At 38.3% G+C, this 20,200-nt stretch overlaps 1 protein-coding gene across 1 annotated transcript in view; it reads right to left on the bottom strand.

The window, feature by feature from the left end:
• GCN1 (GCN1 activator of EIF2AK4) overlaps positions 1-20,200 on the bottom strand; it is a 34,248-nt gene that overhangs the window by 5,279 nt on the left and 8,769 nt on the right. Inside the window, exons 13-50 of the mRNA XM_063454597.1 lie at positions 19,591-19,689; positions 18,798-18,971; positions 18,270-18,422; positions 16,300-16,392; positions 15,272-15,347; positions 15,002-15,161; positions 14,544-14,736; positions 14,339-14,463; positions 14,006-14,184; positions 13,812-13,905; positions 13,575-13,688; positions 12,932-13,130; positions 12,598-12,747; positions 12,261-12,439; positions 12,056-12,136; positions 11,805-11,948; positions 11,528-11,655; positions 11,222-11,411; positions 10,856-10,926; positions 10,529-10,694; positions 10,129-10,323; positions 9,788-10,034; positions 9,590-9,711; positions 9,394-9,508; positions 9,032-9,211; positions 8,711-8,931; positions 8,082-8,150; positions 7,838-7,976; positions 7,555-7,751; positions 7,312-7,454; positions 7,096-7,213; positions 6,349-6,564; positions 6,111-6,275; positions 5,835-5,996; positions 3,325-3,417; positions 3,075-3,218; positions 2,347-2,616; positions 1,150-1,263 (exon numbers count right to left, since the gene is read on the bottom strand). Coding sequence (XP_063310667.1) covers positions 1,150-1,263; positions 2,347-2,616; positions 3,075-3,218; positions 3,325-3,417; positions 5,835-5,996; positions 6,111-6,275; positions 6,349-6,564; positions 7,096-7,213; positions 7,312-7,454; positions 7,555-7,751; positions 7,838-7,976; positions 8,082-8,150; positions 8,711-8,931; positions 9,032-9,211; positions 9,394-9,508; positions 9,590-9,711; positions 9,788-10,034; positions 10,129-10,323; positions 10,529-10,694; positions 10,856-10,926; positions 11,222-11,411; positions 11,528-11,655; positions 11,805-11,948; positions 12,056-12,136; positions 12,261-12,439; positions 12,598-12,747; positions 12,932-13,130; positions 13,575-13,688; positions 13,812-13,905; positions 14,006-14,184; positions 14,339-14,463; positions 14,544-14,736; positions 15,002-15,161; positions 15,272-15,347; positions 16,300-16,392; positions 18,270-18,422; positions 18,798-18,971; positions 19,591-19,689 — 5,678 coding nt within the window. The remainder of the gene's footprint in view (positions 1-1,149; positions 1,264-2,346; positions 2,617-3,074; positions 3,219-3,324; positions 3,418-5,834; positions 5,997-6,110; positions 6,276-6,348; positions 6,565-7,095; positions 7,214-7,311; positions 7,455-7,554; positions 7,752-7,837; positions 7,977-8,081; positions 8,151-8,710; positions 8,932-9,031; positions 9,212-9,393; positions 9,509-9,589; positions 9,712-9,787; positions 10,035-10,128; positions 10,324-10,528; positions 10,695-10,855; positions 10,927-11,221; positions 11,412-11,527; positions 11,656-11,804; positions 11,949-12,055; positions 12,137-12,260; positions 12,440-12,597; positions 12,748-12,931; positions 13,131-13,574; positions 13,689-13,811; positions 13,906-14,005; positions 14,185-14,338; positions 14,464-14,543; positions 14,737-15,001; positions 15,162-15,271; positions 15,348-16,299; positions 16,393-18,269; positions 18,423-18,797; positions 18,972-19,590; positions 19,690-20,200) is intronic.

The raw sequence follows: 20,200 nt of genomic DNA, 5'->3' as shown, positions 1-20,200 counted from the left end.
TGTGCCCTTCCAGCATTAGTAGTCAAACTGTTTAAGAATGGTTTGCCAACTTCCTGTGTCCTGCTGCACCCATGCAACTTACCTGGGTCCTGCCGCTGAGTGAAGCGTGGCCATACAGGGTCGCATTAATTGCCCAAAGAGCTGAGGCAACGGGAGCCTGTTAGGACCCAGGTACGTTGTCAAAAGGTTTGACTAATTACTGTAGGAGGGCACCAAACACTCCTGGCACTAGAGATACTACACGAATAGTTGGCTGTATTGGTTATGTTGCATAGAGTGTTCCTTTAACAATAATAAGATATTAAAATACTAACAAAATAAAGAAATAAAAATCGGGATAATTTCTAAATAGTAAATATGAATAGAAAATGTAACCTTGCGTTGATGCTGTGAACATGTAAGCTCCTCCAAAATGGCTGCAAGTTGGGGAGAATATGACTTGAATGGTATGAGTAGCACTCCTGCTGCCCAGGAGTAGTGGGAATTTGAAAGCAGGGCTTAATTCTGTATGTTTGGATTTGATTTTGGCATTATACAGCTATGTTGCAGTGCTGCTGCCCATACAATGTTTACCCTATTAAGGATTAATACGTGTTAAGGGGTTCAGAAAAACACCCCTCTCTGTCTCAGGTGAATTGTTCGCGTAGGACTCACCTATTGAGTTTTGCCTTGACTTTAGTGGCCATACGAGTGATACTAAAAATCTCCAGTTATTTAAATGTGCATACGGATTTGGGATAGTGCACATAGAGCTTTATTTTTCTTTTCTTTTTTTTTCTATTATATGTATTTGGGGCTGAGGTGCACTATAATCATTGTGACCACAACGTAGTGGGAGTTTGTGAGCAGGGGAATTAATTTTGATTGTGGGTGCAAATACTAAGACAGCACAATGGTGAAGCACCTTAAACACTGCAGCAAGCTGTAAAGCAGCCCATTTTTTAAAGTTAATGCTAAAATGTTTAGTTTTTTTTTCACATTCCCCCAACTGTCCTCTCACAAGCATCTTGTGTGTTTTGGGTCAGGAGCAGCTGTTCCATCAGCCACTAACTGAACAGGGAAAAATAAAACATTCTAAAAACCAGATCCCATTGTTGGGTTGCACTTGTGAGCCTAGGATTTGTGGGGCACTGTGTGTTATTTAATTACCTTCTTTGGAATACAGAACCCAGGAACATGCTCTCCTTTCGCGTCATTCCCCACCATACGGACATCTCTGTGCAAGTCATCAATCAACATCAACTGGCTTCCAGCATCCAGTTTCTACACAAACATAGAATTTCAGTTAAGCACACTTTCCAATTTTTAACGACTTGAATAAAAGAAAACATTTAAAAATAAAATATTACAGTAGCTATTAATAAATTATGTAAACAGACCGAGCTGCCTTACATCAGCACGGAACCCTTAATTCAAGCACCAAATGTACTTGTATATACCTCCCAATGTTCTAACAGTTGTGATCAATTAATCACACATACTACAGCGCAACTTAAAGCACTCAGAGGAGCAAGGAAAATGTTGCATTTTTAAAAGGCTTTAGATTCTGTTTTCATGTTTTATTAGTTATACAGTTCCACTTATTTTTGCAATGTTGTATTTACAATTTTAGGTGCTATAGTTTAAAAAGAGCAGTAGAGATAAATTCTGCATTACGTGTGCATGCATCTGCTAATATACACACACACACAAATACTATTATGCATCACTGCATATTTCACACTGGATTTTGCCAAGTCCTTCTTGAGCATACGAACTTGAGAAATCCACAACTATCCCAGAATTCCCAGACTTCATACTGCACTTCTGCAGACACGTCTTAACCTGCCTGAGCTCATATGCATGTCAAGCTGTGAACTCTGGGGTAGTTGTGGAAACGTGATTTCTCAAGTTAATTTGCTCAATAAGGACTTTACAAAGTCCAGCTTGAGATATGAACATTACAGTAATTTTTGTATTTGCACTGTGGGGAGTTTTGTCGTGATTTTGTTACATGCCATATTTCTTATCTTGTGTAGTGTTCAACTATAATCACTGTGAAGGCAAATACCAGCAATGGCAGATCTGTAACTTATTTGCTGTGTGATCCAATGCATTAATACCACAGATGGGGCGAAAGGAAACAGAGTTTGACACTCATGTGATGGTGTCAGACTTGGATAAAATGTCCTATTAGTTTCATCCTATTTCAGACAACCGACTTGTTACTACACACATATTATAAGGTGTGCCGGGCATGAGAAGGGGAGAGCTGTAATACAAAGCATCCCTTGTCAGAAAACACAGTGGATGGTTGTCAAAATGAACGCCAGGGATAGCACGACTTCTATGAACTACAATACTTACTTTGGTAATGGAATTAAGGGCATCCCAGCTTTCATTTAGAACGACACTATTATTGTCGTTGAAGAGTCGAAGCAGTCCAGAAACCAGGCTCCTTAGATGTGGGGTGTAATCAGCCTTTGTCTTTGCACAGTACATATTCAGTATAATTGCAGCTGCCTGTCGCATGCCTACATCAGGACTGCGAGTGGCATCCAGCAAATCCTCAATCACAATTCTCTGACCAACATCATCTTCCACGGACAGGATGACAGCCTGGCAATTTGCCAGCTCCTGCAACAAAGATGGACATTTGCAAATGTAAAAAAACAGGAACCCATTGAAGAGAAAAAAAAAAGCGTAGTGCCACTACTTTTTACACATTTTACTACTTTTTACACATGTTCGGTAGAACAAAATAAAAGGGTTAAGCACTTGCCAATAAAGTGTGTATTACCTTTGCCCTAAAAAGAGTTAAGTAGTAAAATGCTTCTTTGCATTAGCCCAGCAAAGCGGTAGATTTCTTGTAAAATAAATTGCAGCCACTATTTTATAAATCTTTTATTCCAAGAATTCTGATTTCTTTCTAACAGACAAGGCTTTGTAGAAAATAAAACACACAATGACAGGTCATCCCGGTTCAATTTAAATTAGAAAACTGTACAGAGCAGTGATTTTTGTTCAGTCTAAACCTCTGGATTAACAAACTCGCATTTAAGAAAACAGTGCACATCAAAGTCACATTTGCTTACCGCCTGCTCATCATCTGTTCCTAAATGTGCTTTCAAAGCAGACATGACAGCGGGAAGGATAACATTCAAGTGTCTAGTCAGAGCATCCCCAGCTACTGATGAAAGGAAGGCCAGAACACGGGTGTTTACAGGAGGGATGATCAGCTGCAAAGGGCAAAACAGGGTAGAAATAATTGAAATGTCCCTACTGGGATGGTAGGTCTTCATCAGCTGCTAACTAAAGCGCAGTCTCAATTGTAACTAAACATACCTTAGGCACCAGATAAGGAAGCACAACTCGACTCTTCACTGCCATAACTTGCTTCAGCCCATCAAGGGCAAATTCTGACATTTCTTCATCATCCTGGGGAGACATATGTAGATAGATTGGTTACCTGAATTTAGTGTGCAAACATTAAGCTAAAGGAACAATCTAATGTCCATATAAGAAAACAATTATTGAAATGACTGTTTAGTAGATACGTGGATGTATTCATTGGGGATACATCTTAAAACAGTTTCAAAAACTCCAGTTCTTGTGAACTGAAACCTTTGCAAGTCCTCCCCTTTTCCTCCAGAAGAGACTGTTTTCAGGGTAAATCAGAGGGGCTCCTTCAGTGCATGTGGGCGAGCAGCATACTGATGTGAGGTCTGGATGCTGGTCGGAGGAATGCAAATCTCAAGTAATGCACCTGCAACTTCCGTTAGCTCAGGGGAGCCATTGGAAGCTGGCAGAAACGTCCTTGGATGTCAAACAAACAGGAGGATTTCTTCCTGCTTCCATTAACTCCTCAGAGGGGTTTCATGAATTATTTATAAAAGTGCTGATTTCTAATAGAAACAGTCATTATTATGGGATACTCCACACCCATAAAGAACGTCAGCAAACTGAAGGGCTTTATGGGTGTGGAGTGGTCCTTTAAATTAAAACCTTGCGATGATCAGGAGCTCTATTTTCTGAGTGCAGTACTCTTCCTTTTTAAGTGTATTCTGTTGGCTCAGTTCCCCATAGGCCTGAGTGACTTCTAACTACGTGCAAATTATTCCAGCTGCTTTTATAATTATTGATAAAAAAAATACCAAAACAACATTTCTGAAGAATCCGTATATGCGAATAATAAATAAGTTGGATTAAAAGGACAAAAGACAAGGTGTACTCTTACTATATTTTGATATTTGCTGCCAGCAGTGGCTGTTAATGATTTGGCATTGTCAGCAATAGTTTCTGCACAATCAGTGCCTAACTACATGTTCTAATGTGCAGTCTCTACAGGGGAAAAAAATAATTTGTGTCTTCTAAACACTGCCAATTTTTAAATCACAGTCATATTAGACTTCCTCTCTCCGGAGGCTTACCTACTGCACACTACCCCAATGCCAATCATGAGATATAAGAAGACCGTGATACCGCAACTTGATCAATGCGACAAACAGCCTTATACCATGCCACTGGAAACAGAAGACGCTCCCTTCCACTAGAGACTGGATACAGCGAGTGGAGGAGATTTTAGGCATTGAGGAGCTCATTCTCAAGTTGGCTGGAAAGGCCCAACTATACCATGGGCTTTAGTATCAATGGACAGACTGGCTCTCCAAAGAGCCAAACAACAGTCCGGAGGGCAACAATTGAGACTAGATGTCGAATACCTCATTCTGCCAATGTCGCTATCTTGCTCACCAAGGGAGGGGGGGGTGACAGCCCTGATGAGGGCGCTATTACTGTACACTCTCTCTACTTCCCAAAATCTACAGACCCTCTTTTCTTTCTTTGTACCTCGGCAACAGGAAGGGAATGGAGGAGACACAAGATGATATGTTCAGGCTTGTGCAGTATGGTACATTTGGCAATTAGGATAAAAACAATCTTGTAACATTCACTTCTTGTATGTTGATGTCATGTTATAAGTCTACCCTGTATATAACACTTGCTGATGTAAAGATATCCACCTGAGGGCATGTTGCCCCAACTACATGTGACACAATGTAATTGTTTTACAATACAACCTTGAATAAAAATAAATAAAATATATATATTTTAAAATTAGTGCGCAAATTGTTTTACAAAAAAAATAAAACTTCAGACTGGGTTTAATGAAACTCCAGCACATTTAAAAACTACCAGAAGATGAAGTATGGACTACTTTGTCTTGTGTACCACTGCCATGGTTGAATAAAAAGTTTAAAAAAAAGCTAACCAATCATGGAGTTTCCACCTTCAACTCTTTTCCTAACAGCCATCACTAGTGACGACTATGGGGAGATTCAACTAAGTATATTATTTTTATTTATATAGTGCCACAATCTTACTTTAAGCTTATCAAGTGTTCAATGGATTATTTAAGAGACAAAAAGGGTGAAGAAGGTCCAGCTTCTTCACAGTCACCTACCCTAGATAGTTTACTATCTAGGGTAGGGGTAGGCAAACTTTGGCACTCCAGATGTAATTGAACACAACTCCCCTTTATGTCTGCCAGAGAATTAAGGGATATGTAGTCCATTACACCTAGAGTGCAGAAGGTTGCCTACTTTTATTGTAGTTAAAATTCCATTCGCTTCTCTTAGCCAAATAAACAGACTCTAAAAGTGACAATGCTACCTTAAGAATAAAGAGACCATGTTTTGAAAATCCTAAACATGAAAATACATTATAAATGGATTGTTACTCCTGATAAACATTAGAATGGAATCCTTCTTTGCATACATAGCAAATGCAACAATTCCCCCTCCTACCCCCCAAAAAACAGTAGAGGCAGCTTCTTGCCCACTTGTTACTGTAATTACCAACTGCAGAAGAAGGAAAGGCAGAATGTCTTCAAGAGCCTGGTACCCAACAGTAGAATGCAGCTGTTCAAAGGTTTTGGCTGCAGCTTCTCTGACTTCCTCTAGGGGGTCACACAGGGCCTTCCTCACAGTGGGAACAAGAGACTCTGAGAAAAAGAGAACCTGCAAAATAAAAATGAAATAAATAAATCAATATAGAAGACACAAGGTGATCGAAATAAAATAGCCAAAAAAGTGTAGGCTCTAATATGCATAGTTTCAACTCCAGTATCGTACCGCATCTCGACTTGTCGATTTCATGATTTCACTAAGGCCAATGCACACACCCTGCCTTTCATCACTTTTATCAGATCTCAAACTTTCTTCCAAAATCGGAATGATTTCAGGGAGGATTTTCTCCCCAAGTTTCCTGACAAGGTCTCCAAGTGTTCTTGCAGCAATCTAGGAAAAGAAAAATAAGTGAGTGCTGCATCAGTGAACAACTAAAAAGGAAAGCATTAGGAAGTCCACTTACTATCCTCTTATCTGAACAAGTGCTGGCCAGGAAGCCCAAAAGTAGAGCAAACAGAGTCGGCAGAATTTCTCTCAGCGTGCGAGGAGTGTTTGAAACCACAATCTTCCAAACATGCAGAGAAGCCTGTCGCACCATGAGCTGTGTGTCTGAGCGTCCCATGTACAGACCGGCTAACACTCTGTTCCTTCTCTCGGGACCCAGAGCAGATATGATCGCCTGAAACAGCAAGGAGTTGAAAGAGACATTAGTATCCATTAAGAAATCAACAAGCCCAACTGTGAGCCATCAGTTACTGAAATGAAACTTGGCATACATGGTGTAGAAACAGCGTGGATCTGCAGTAAGTAATCATTCCCAGACTAGGTTTTCGAGTAGGAGAAATAGCTCACATTCCATATTGGAGACTGTAATTTACCTACGAAGTGTTTTCCCGTTCTATATGCATGTGATTAATTATACCTTCATGCACACCCACACAAAAATACATGTAACGCAAGGATCTGCACACATTGCTGCATTATCATTGGTGCATTTTCCCTTACACCCTTAACAGAAAAGCCAGCGTAACAAAGACGGATGAACAGTTCATGTTTGTATTTCAGCCATCTTCAAGCCAATATAAAAAACCTGCTGCCAAAAAATATTTTTGACGCTAAAGAGCAACTAATTAACCCTTCAGGGTAAGGCACCCTTAGATTTAAATAAAACCAAAGTAAAATCTGAAATTAAATAAAAAGCAGCATTCACCTTGGTGGACTGTTGAGTTCCAAAGTTGTCATCTTCAGAAGCGGTTTCTGTTGTCATTTTTCCGGTGACCCCGGAAATATGGAACAGCAGATCTCCAAGGAGCTGCACAGAGCTAAACCTACACATGGAGAGACATAATAATTAATACCAACATTCCCGTCTGCTAAGGTGCAATAGAGAATGGGATTATAGTAAGCGCCAAATCAAGCACTTTACCGTATTCTCCAAAGATCATCAAACAGGCCTTGCTCAAGCTGTGGTAGAAGAAGTGCAATGGCAGTCTCTGCATACATGGTGATTATCCTTTGCCCTGCACGTAGTGCTGTATCTCTTACAAACTCATTTTCATCTGCTAGGGCCTGCAATCATGCAAAGAGGGAAAGAAATTAACTTTGGACATCGGAAAAAGCGCTCTCCACTCTAGTCCGATAATAACTGAAGGCTGTTTTATACACTTACTTTTAGAATGCAGGGAATTATGGGTCCAACATAAGGAGTAAATTTGTCACCAAAGGTGATTGGCAGATAAATGAACATCATAATATAACCGTCACGGACGTTAGGAGCAATATCCACTTTACTTGCGGTTGCTACAATTTCTGGCATGAGTTTATCCAGTTTCTCAACTCCTAACCCAGCCATAACTTCAGACAGACCTGAGCGATAGAGAATTAAGGGAAATGGGTTACCTTATTTTCCTAGCTTTTCACTTTAATGCAAAACAAAATGTAATTGTTTCTACCTTGAGCAGCGCCAGACCGATCCACAGAGCTACAGTCAGAGGCCAATGTGTCCATAAGCCATGGCAATAAGTCCTGGAAGCAGGATTCTCCTGTCCCCTTTACCATGGCCCCCAGAGCCTTTGCAGATACCGTCCGCACCTATAAAAAAAAAATAAAAAATTAAAAAAGGTAATTCATTGGTAAATTATGGAATATAATAACTTGTAAATGAAATGTAGCTAACAGCACAAATTGGATTCTTACTTCAGGAACAGGGTCTGTCAGTGAAGCTTTAAGTCCAGGCACGACACTTGGAAGGTAAGGGGCCAGGTCCTGGAATAAATTAATGGATTTTATAGTAAATATTTTGCCAAAACCAGTTCACTCTGTACAGAAACAACGAAACAAACAAAACAAAAAGACACTGCCAAAGGACAGGCCATTGCTAGTGCCAGTGATTTATTTCTATATCTTATTTGTTAAAATAAAACAGTACCCCATAAAGATCATAAACATGTTGGGGAAATTGACAAATAATGTAAATCAGAGAGTTCTACAGCTTAGCAAAAAGTCCTTCAAAGAGATGTGCAAATGCATCTATTTGTCCCCAATAAAACAGAATATAAACACTTGTTCTGCACAAATTACGGATTTATTTTTTTATTTTAAATCTCTGCCACTGCAGCATAGGAAGCTTAAACCAGAGCTATTGGTTTGATATGTGAAATATGTAGTGCACAGCATCTAAACAGAACTTAAATGTATACTTCCTCAACACTGCTTTCCTGAGGTTCCATTTATATATTATATACAACACCATTATATTGAGTAACAAAATGGTTTAAAAAAAACAAAAACACAGATAAAAAAAAAAAAAAGTATATTATTCATACCTTTTGGTCTGTGAGGGAGTACATGTTTCCAATAATCTGAGCAGCCATTTTCCTAGTATCAGTGGACCGGTCCTGGAATGCCCTTTGCACAATGGGCATGATTAAGGCTAGAGAGGGAGCATCTATGAAATGCACAAACTTTGTGTCCAGCAGCGTTTGCAGACACTTCTGTGTCATTCTTGATGGGTCCGTAAGAGCATCCAGCAAAATGGGAGAGATTGCTAAAGGCAGAACAGAAATCCAGCTTTCAGTACCTGGGTTTGTGTGGCACATGGATTCTAGCAAAGTCACATTATTATAACTAGTAACTGAAAAACTCACCCAAGATCTCTGGATTGCGGATTACTGCACCAATTTGGCGTAGCGCCTGTTGGCCAGCTTTCTGAACTTTCACATGGGAGTCCGTCAGTACTTCAGTGAGCTTAGGCACGATATTTGGGAGACAAGAGGACAGCTGTTTTGGGGCACAGTAAGCCATGGCACCCAATAATTCAATGGATCCTGTTTGAAACACATTACAATAACAAAATGACTGCACCATCATTAGGGAAGAACATCATAAACCAGCTACAGTGAATCATAGCTTTGACATATTAAAAAGAAACATATTCAGAGAGAGCAGATGGCAGTAGATACTAAATCTGGCAAAGACACATTACTGAAAAGGACAGATGTATAAATACCAGCTTTGGTTCTCCAAGATTCCTCTTCTAGAGCTACCAGCAATGATGGAAGAACAAGCTTCACTCCGTGGGCACTCAAATTACTCATAACTGCTTTGGCACATTCATCTGCTGCCTGGGAAAAATATTAATGGAATTAACCATTTAATGCTACACTGGTGGGAGGAAAAGCTGGAACATTGTGTATTGTACTAACCTCTCTCACATACTGATTGCCATCTCCAAAGCACAGCAGAAGGTGAGGTAAGACATGGACCACATAGGGCTCAAAAAGCTTTCCGAGCATGTTACATAGCATCTCAAATGCAAACAGAGCACCTGGAAGAAGGGAAACAGCTGTACAGATCTATCCACAATCAAGCCTGCAGCAATGGGATTAACATATACTACATACCCTCCCTGCGTCGGAAATTCTTTTTGTCTTGTATGGCTTCAGTAAGCGTGGTCATCATATCCTGCTGCTTCAGGGACAGGATTCCTAAGCCTTTAACCAGCCCTGCCAAACCATATGCTGCGCCTTTACGCTCTGCGTACTTATCAGATTCCAGAAGGAGGGCCAAGAGCTTCTGAATCATTCCACCGGCATCTTCTTTAATGGCTGGCACAAGAGGTGGCAGGCAGCCAGCTACCGATTCTTGAACCTTTCAGAAAGCAGGCAAGTGTTATTGAGATATGTCACTCATAAAATGGAAATTACACCTATACATTATGCATTGTAGATCTGAAAAGGCTCACCTGCTGCGATGGAGTAGAGAGCGCAGCAATCAGTTTGGCAACAATTGGTTTAACCTTCGGATCGCTTTTGTCCAAGTGTTTTGCCAACGATCCCATAAGAATGACGACACTTTGTCTGACTGCATCATAATTGGCATCATTTGGTGCATTCTTTAAGAATTCTTCAAACACTGGTAATAAGGAATTTACACTCTCCTGCAACACAACAAGATTTAATAATACCCTGAATGGGAAGACTAAGGCTTTAAAAAAAAAGTTGTATGCATTTTGAGGTGACCCACATACATCAACAAAGATTTGAGGGAAGATCAACATTACAGTTTTATCAACACTGATCCCACCACAAAGCCTAAAGAAAATGTACAACAAATGGGTTACATATTTGAACATTAATACTGACCTTTCCATGTGTATTTAGTGCAGACAAAGCAGCATCTAACATACATTTTCTGACTTCAGGGTTTCGATCGTTAAGTGCATCAGGAACAAAGAACTGGAAGAGTGGAGTGACCTCAGCGCTGTCTAAATACTGAGCCAGCTTGTTCAGTGCCAGAGCTATGCCGCACCTGAAAACAAAGATCTTAACCTCAGTATCTACATGCTACAAGAAAAGGAGATCAATACCAATAGACACATTACATCAAAGAATTATGGTTTAATTTACTATGAATTGTCAACGACAGGTCCTACTAGGTCACTGGTGTAAAAACAAAACAAAAACACTTACCTAGCTTCAAACTGATCAGGAGGAGACTCGGAAATAACTCGACCTAAAGCATCTAGAATAGGAGGTGGACGCTGAAATAAAAAGAGTGAAAACTTCTGAAACAGATGTTTTGTAAAAGTGCAAAGATTACAATTACAGTTTTTTTTGTGCAAGTGGTGAATACACTCACTGACCAAATGTTTCCCTTCCATTAGCACACCAACATAAAAGACAACGGCAGTGTTTAGTCCTGAACACTTATGTACATGCACACAACCCTTAATTTTCTTAACGGAGAGGGTTCACTCACAAAACCCATGATCTCACAGCAACCTCACTCAGGGCAGATGAAGCCAATTATTTTAATATTTTTTTTTGTGGACTTACGTAGAGCTTATCGTGATATAATCCAATCAGTTTCTTCATGACCTCAGTGGCCTGATCACAATATTCCTCTACTGCATGAGACAAGGCCTCTGCTCCAGCCTGTCTCACTGCTTCCTCGTGATAAATAACATCATCAATCAGCAGCGAGCAGAGTTCAGGCTGTAACTCCAAGCCCATGGACTCCCAAAATCTTTATTGGAAAAAATATATAAACATAAATATTTGTTAAATGAAGTCTAATCAGAATTTTTTGTGATCAGAATTAAAACCAACATTCGAAAACAAGGATCATGACAGATTTCTCACCTTTCACCTTGTGCTTTTATTTCTTCTTCCACATCAAACTTCATCACCCAGAGTCTGTGCAGCAACTTCAACCCATTCTTCTCATCACTGTCTGGAGTCGGTAAAACCAGCTCAAGCTCCACCAGTCCCTAACAAAAACAAACATCAGTTAAATAGCCTGCAAACAGGAGTAAAATATACTGAAAAGATGTAATCACCATAGGCTTACATCAAAGGAATGAATGGAAAATAACTATTAAAAAGAATAGAAAGCTAAATGAAATGAGAATCGGCTCACCCGTAGAGAGGCATCTCGCACATTTGAGCAGGAGGACTGTAAAGCCTGAAGTAAAACATCAATCTCGTCCTGTTCGGCATAGGTACACCCTTCACCTCCCCCACAGCTTGTACATAATGTTGTCAGTGTGTTAGATGCTAGAACCTGCGAAGAGCGTAATGATGGGTAGAATTGTGTAATCCAAACAGAGATAGAAACTTGAAAAAACAAAAGTTAATAAATTCCCTTTTACAATAAGGAGCAGCACGCACTTGTAATCTTGGGGAAGCTGTCCCGATTATTCTTGTTAGAAGGAGAAGCATATCTGTGCGAGGAAGCAACTCTGGCCCATTCTGTAGAAAGAACATTTTGAAAAAGGTGCTGTGAAAGCTGTGCATCTTGCAGCTCGTGTAACAAATAAATTATATTAGTTATTGATTTATTAAGTTTCCATGTCTCTCCATGCCTCACGCTCACCTCATCAAGAAGTTCAGTTTCATTCTTTGAGGCTCTCAGTTGCGAATGTACGGTAAGGATCTGCAGAGATTTAATCAGAAGTTCCTCCTTTTCTTCACAATCGTTGGTCGTTTCCATCAGAACCATTTTTATGAGTGGGAAGACAAAGGAGAATGCTGGTGCTGACAAGGAAGAAACATCTAGACAGGGAAGGAAGAAATTAAAATGTTCTTGATATCAGAATGGGTTTAAATGTAGAAAAGCCTAAAAGACAACTTCAAAGTTGAAATTAATTTTCTCATCATGCAATCAGTGTGATGCATGGATAAAGCTACATGACTTGAAAGATCTTTCTTACCTGGGTCCTCTTTACGTTTAGGGACTGTGTATGAATGTAAGAGAGTCACGGCTCTCTTAACAGCCACTGGTAGTTCTTCTTGACACCAAGCAGCATCTATATTACATTCTGGGTTTAACATACGGAGGGTTATGTGAGCAACCAAAGACCCTGTGGAAACAAAAGGAGATTGCATTAGCCAGTTATCGGGGAAAAAAAAAATTGTAGGTAAAATATATATATATATATATATATATATATATATATATATATATATATATATATATATATATATATAGATAATTTAAACAAAATCATTAAACTAGAAGGCAAACTGAAAAGAAAAATTGCTTACCAAATGTTTTCAAGTGAGCTGGCATAACACATCCAGCGAGTGTAACATAAAGTTCCTGAATTCGAGGTGCAGCTAACGGAGACTTTAACAGTGGTAGGAAGCAGCTGATCAGAGTCGGGATATGATAAGATAGACTAGATGGTCTTTGCTGTACAATGCATGACAAAAGCTTTGTAATGTTATCCAAGTCCATGTCCATCTAGAAGAAAAACAAAACAAGTAAGAATCGGGTTGAAATCTTCTGAAGGCTTATCAGAAAACACTTTTGAAATTACTTCCGACAATAAGACACAAAAGGCAATGTTTCACAACTGCTTAAAGACAACATAAAACTAATAATATATAACAGTCCAAGTACTAGACACTCCAAAATATTGTTGAAACATTTGCTCTATCTAGAGAATAAAAAATAAATTTGGATTGACAAATAACTTCCCCATTTTTGGAGAGACACACACCCAGTTTATGAAATGGGGTGTCCAAAAACAAAGGAAATTAGATCTTCAAACCAACCTATCATTATCAAATAGTGGTGCAAGATCATCATTATTTAAATATTTCAGAAGGATTTTAGTACACATCCACACGAGTGACAAATCTTAGTAAATGCCCCTTTTGCAAGTCAATGCAATTAAGTGCTCACCTGGAGCAGTCTCTTGCGTATCTGGCTCTCTTTCTCCAGTTGTACTTGAACCAATTCCTTCTGTTTGCTTGTTAGTTGCAATTCTTCTTTTATTCCTTTCTTCTTCTTTATCTCCTGTAACATTCATCTCCAGTTAACGATTACAGCAATAGACGCAATATATGAATAGTAAACTCTGCAAGAGGATGTCACTAGTGTGATGCGGACACGTTTTCAATATGCAGATAAACTATATACCTCTTTTAGTTCCAGTTCAATGATCTGCTCTTTAAATGAATATGCCTTATTCTCTCGCTTCATGTTGGCTTTTTTCAAACTATCTTGTTGAGCACTAAAAGAAAAAAGCAGAGACTCTAATATTTATATAATATATATATATATATATATATGGTTAGAATAGGACACTAGTATGCGATGACAAAGTTTCTCACCTTAATATAATAGATTTATCATACAGCTCCCCCTCGGGTGTTTGCATTATGGCAAATTCTTCACGAGTAACGAGACCGAGAGCTGGGTTTTCCAGGGATTCAGTAATGATTCCAATCAGTCGCGGCAGAACTTTACCAGGAGAAAGACGAGACAGCAAACCAGCAGCATTAAGAGATGCCTAGAAATAAAATGTATTTTTATTGGGATAATAAGGACTGAAAATCAAATAAATGCAAATTCAATTTATTGAAAATAAATGTAAAAAATTTATTTTATGCCATTAAATTTTAACATTTATTGTACACATCTATGCTAACATCACATGCAATCACCTGGTCTGCAGCAGCCTGTGGCATGATTATAGGAATAATATCATCAAAGTGTTTGTCAATGAATTCAGCTGGTTCAATCTTCATCTTATGTAAAAGATCTACCCAAAGGTCAGCATATACAGTGCCTGTTTAACGACAGAGACAAAGATCAAACAGCGAAGTGTGACCAAGTTGTATTAGAAGGCTTTTTATGTACATTATTTACCCACGGATGGATGATTTGCCAGAATCAATAACTCAAGAGCGAGCTTTTCTGCTTCCACTAAGTCAACCTCCAACCCAGGCAAAGAGATGAGCACATATAACGCTTCTTGAAGGAACCGTGGAAATAGATGAGACTTCCCTAATTCTGCCCCTTCTTCAGACTCCGTATGAGTAGTATCCACTGATATTAAATTCTGTAAGGCAGATATAGAGTATGCACAGCCAATAATAAATAGATCAGAGTATCACTCATAAGAAGTTGCTTTATCCATTGGCCATGTCTTATCTTTTTATAGTGTTGGGCTTCTTAAAGGTTATTAATGTGGAGAAAACTACAGCATGAAAATGAGGACAAAATCAATCAAATGAACTTGAGTTTGGTTGGTGCCCAGAGAAGTATTGTGTGATCCTTAAAAATTAACAACATGGTCATGAAAATTGGTAATCAAATAAACTCACCTTGTTTGCATTCAGTACAACTTTTAATTCTGCCAAAAGACCATACACTAGCTTTGGTCCCCCAAGGGATGCCAGAAGCTTTTTGACCGTCTGCTGGGCCTGTTTACGTACTTTCCATGAGCGATTCAGCAGGATACTGACCAGAGCACGATAATAAGGGCTACATGAAAACATGTATGACAGAGACAATAAGCAATCTGGACATTGAATAAGGTCACAATATAAAAGATTTTGGGGGGTTTGCATTTTTAGGTTAAAAAATAAACTTACAATGCTTTGCTGTCGGGTATCCAATGCGCATGATCAAGGAGGAGTCTCTCAATCAGCTGTAGCAATATGCAAAGAGCTAGAAAACAAATACATATTACAACAAGAATGTGTAAATAACAAAAAAATCCACAATCAATCTTGAAGTGTATATTTTCCAAAGTTACGAATAAACAAAAGCAAATCTTATCCAAATAAAATGAACAGCAGCATGTTTGATCACTAGACAATTACAATTGTCAATTACTATGCCTGGTAAACATAATTGATTTGCAAAACATTTCAAGTATGTAACCAGGAAATGTATATTTAACTTTCACTAGTTTTCAAGTACATTCAAGGAACCAGATACTACACAACTCAATGAAATTCACTGTATAAATCCTGAAAGGATGAGAGGCTGGGTTGAACTTGCCAGGAATTAACCCCTTAAGGACACATGACATGTGTAACATGTCATGATTCCCTTTTATTCCAGAAGTTTGGTCCTTAAGGGGTTAAACTTGCCACTTTGAGGCACTGCAGCTCAGGTTCTATCCACTGAGCTAAGCCACTCTATGTAGTCCCTGGCTATACCTCTTACCATGTCCAATTCAATAATCTGTTTTGGATCAACCAATCACACAGATTATATTGTTAGTGTTAGTCTGCTGAATATGAATTAGCTGGCCTGCCTGACAGTGCACGACCTTGTCTACTGCCTCACTGAACAGTCATTGTGAGAATTCAAAGTGAATTTAGAGTTAGAAACATTCTCTTAGCTATGCTTCAAAATCAGCTACTTTGGTCTTAAACATGAAATGCACTTTAAATGTCTAAAGCAGTTAAAGCAGTGTTATAATTAAAATGTCCACAGAAGTCAACGTTTATATTCCTAGAGACAAAAAATTCCTTGATTCCTTGCACAGGCAGTGAACTTAGTTAGTACTCCTGCAAATGCAAACTATGCAGCCATCTCAGTTAAGCAGTAGTATGTTGAGCCTGCTGGCAGTGACAGTTACAATAGTGAATAGGGATCTGAGCTCACTTACAGTCTTCTGAAGCTGAAGAAATAAATTTCTCTGAGGTAAAAATCTGTTTCTTCTCATCCCCCAGTATTTGCCAGAAGGTGCCAAGTTTTGCCTCTACAAGAAATAAAGAGAAGTAAAAAGAAAATGGAATATTTACTTACACTGAAAATTAAAAATGTTTGATAAATGGTCAAATGTTACTATTTTACTCATAACAATAAATTATTTTAAAAAAGTTTTCATAACCACTTCAAGTAAAACTGCTTTTTTGTTTTGTTAAATAAAGAATGGGGAAAATTTCATTTAATTTAGCCACTGCGTGCATTATCCTGTAATGAATATAAAGTGAATACAAAATAATAGAGAGATAATACACATTATCCTTTACTTTAAATACAAATTAAGAGTTTCTCTTTAAAAAAAACAGACTGAATTTCCAAAAATGTGGAAATGATTTTTAAATACTTTTGCATTCCACCTTTTACTCTGCCAAGCTGGACTTGCCAGAGAATCCTAGCTGAGATAGCAACTGGCTTCCATTTTAGAATCTGGTTTATGACCAGTCAGTAAGAAGTCCATGGTGATAAGAACCATGTACATCATACTGTCAATACATTACATTAACAATATAATGGCATTTCAGTGAGCAATGCTATTTGTACTAACTGTAACTGCAATGCCAGTTAGTATTAGAAATGATGTACCTATACTAAATGGCATTTTTCAGCCCAGTGTACTCAACATTTCACTTTGCATTTAGTACCATTGCACTGCAAATGGAAATGCTGGAAAACCAGCAAAACAGAAGACCTACCCCATCCAAGTACACCCACACTGGACCCACTGACTACCTCAACAACACACATATACAAGGAATCATTGAATCTCCTCTCCACAGACAAGGAGAAACAAACCATCTCCTTCCGCTTCCCCAGAGAAACGGATCACAAGGCCACATTTCCTCTCTCCTGCTGCAGACCATCTCGATTAGTTGACAGACAGGAGAGGGGCAGGGAAGCTACGAAAACGTAGCAGAGGTGCACACAATTTATTAATTTAACTAGCATTCAGTTAGCAATTGCAACAAATTCTAGTTGCAATTATAAATACTCAATGCTCATGTCTACTAAACGGTGGTTTAATAACCTGGTGCGCACACATACAAAGAATTCAATGAGCTGTAAAAAGATGGTAATGAAAGATATCCAGAGGGGCAGACATGTAGAGATATAGGTACTGCATACCTGCAATATGTCCTCTCCTTGCCATGCCAGTTTCTAGTCTGCAGCTCAGATCACTACTCCGTGTTGTCAGTGGCTGAGCTGCGTACATACTGGGCTAAGCCAGAATGAATGTTATAATGGGGAGCGTGGGCACAGATGCAGGTTTATAGTACAGAAACCTGTTAAAGTTGACTTTATTTTTGCAAAAGTTAACCATATTTATTCACACAAAACTAACAGCATGTTAAGGAGACTAAAACCTCAATCACAGTAATAGTTGTTTTAGTGCCCAGAGTGTCCCATCAAATTTTCACTTCTTATTTTTTTTTTAAATGTTTATTATAGTTAATGAAATGTAATTTGTTATATATATATATATATATATATATATATATATCATTTTATTTTTTCATCTAGCTGATCAGCCATGTTGTGTCAGACTCCACAATGTTATTGAACCTGACTTGCCTGTGGCTGCAGGTTAACACACAGCAATTACAGAAACAGACAAGTCAGGCTGAGCAGTAGTTGGTCAGAAAACAGAAAAGTCTGGGCCAACACGGCTGCTCAGCTATTTAAAAAAAAAATAATAAACAATACACACACACACACTTTTTAAATTGTATTTATCACTAAGTTTCATTAAATGTAATAAACTTTCAAAAAAACAAGGAGGGAAAATGTGATGACAGTTGTCCTTACATAGACGATAAACAATGGAAACAGAATGGTCAGCATGTCCCACAATGCACTTGTTTAGACACTTACCAGTCTGAGGTTCTGCTACTGAAATTCTGCATATCAGGACAGCGGCTGCCAGAGCTTCTGCCAACATAAATATTTGTGTTGTTTGTGACGTGGTCTTCTCCACAGTTTGAATGAGTGTGGGTAATAACGCTAAAGCCTGCAGTAGTGTATCACCTATGGAACAAAATCATACCGATAAAGACAGATGTTGTACAGAGAATAGATATATCCAAAGGCAGGTCTCAACTTTTTACATTAAAAAGGTAACTATAAACGAACATTATAGTTCACATTAAATAACTTAATTCTTTAGTAAAATATTTTACCTTGAGATTATTAGCAGCAATATGAAAGGTTTTCCTTTGTGTAACATACAAAAGGCTATTTCTGGTGAGTGAGTGTATGTAGATAGATAGATACTTGTTCTGCATATGTTTACCTCCTCACACGACATAAGGCAAAAAAAAAAAAAAAGCACTACTATACTAGGTAGATATTTATGCAAACCAGGTCCTCACTTAATTAGCCAATGCAAATAAATTAACTTACCTTTGAATGTCACCAGCATACACTGCAAATAGGAATGTCTTACTCCAGATGTGCTAGTCTTTAGAACAAAGGCTTTTTGAAACCATTCTATTAGCTTCTTGGGGACCTCAGTTGTAAACCTTTGACACCACAGAGCAAGCACCGACACAGCATGTATTAGAGTTCCTTCATGAACTTAGATATAAAATAAATAAATACATTTTTAAAAAAAAAAGTACAAAATGCAAATGCACTATATTTTTAGATCATATATATATACACACACACACATACACACCGAAAAAACATTGTGCACTGGACTTCTTGGTAAAGAACACAAATGGCTGTTTATTTAGACACTGTTTGAGTTTGACAGTGCATACTTTCTTCAGGACCTGGTCCTGATGAAAGCTTTTATGTGAAGTTGAAACGTTGAACAGTCGCATACATCACTTTTTTTTTTTTTTTTTTTAAATCTACCTAGAGAGTGTTATCCTCTACTTTTTTTATTTTGAGCTAACCTTACAGTGCATATTTTTTCCACTATAGTTAATCTCCACAGTAAACTATAAAAACCAGCAAAGTTATGTACCTGGCTTTGGACTTAATTTAATAAGTCATTAGAAAAACTTTACAAATGCTTTATCTACAGAATTCCCCTTTAAAGTCTATGGGAATTGTTGTAGCTAATTTAGAAAGCTTTGGATCTGTTTTGTTCTTATGTACTTAAATGTTTTGTGCATACCAACACGGACATCCGAAGGACACACTAATTGTGTGTTGGTTAAACAGCTCACATCTTAAATGTGCTTACCTTCCTGCTGGAGGAAAGGAATAAACATTTCTGAAATGATCCTACTGAGCTCTTGGCTGGAGCTTCCAGAAACAGCATGGTGACTAAGACAACCAATGCCTGAAAAGGAAGAAAAAAAAATAAAGTTGTAAAAAAACAAAGCAAGGAGATAACAGATTGATCTTTTGAATATGAGCGGCAATATAGAAAATATTAAACAATTATTGTGAAAACTGATCAGACAATATATATTATGAATACAAGTGAGGAATATACATTTCCATGGGTCTTCCAAGTTATGGCAGTTGCTTGTTACAGTAAGTGAAGAGAAGTTACTTAAAAACACTGACATTTATGAAGATAAAATCATAAAGATAAAATGACTGAAATACTCATATTGACTGAGTTGCAATTTCAATCAGAAGAGAACATGTTTCATGTATTTTTCCTATGCTTAACAAGGAGGAGCTACCACTGTCAAGTCCTGCACTATCACTAGTGAAGTTTGAGGGGGGGGGAAAAGGCTTTGTCTATGGAGGCTACCTCAGTCGTCTCAATAGATATTGGAGCCTTCTCGTACATGCACAAGAGTATAGCAATAACGTTGGCTCGTGGAAGAAAGATCACCAGG

This window comes from Pelobates fuscus, chromosome 5 (genome assembly GCF_036172605.1).
Source record: "Pelobates fuscus isolate aPelFus1 chromosome 5, aPelFus1.pri, whole genome shotgun sequence".
Lineage (NCBI taxonomy): Eukaryota > Metazoa > Chordata > Amphibia > Anura > Pelobatidae > Pelobates > Pelobates fuscus.
Note: the sequence above shows the minus strand (reverse complement) of the source record. Positions and strands in the feature narration are given on the sequence as shown.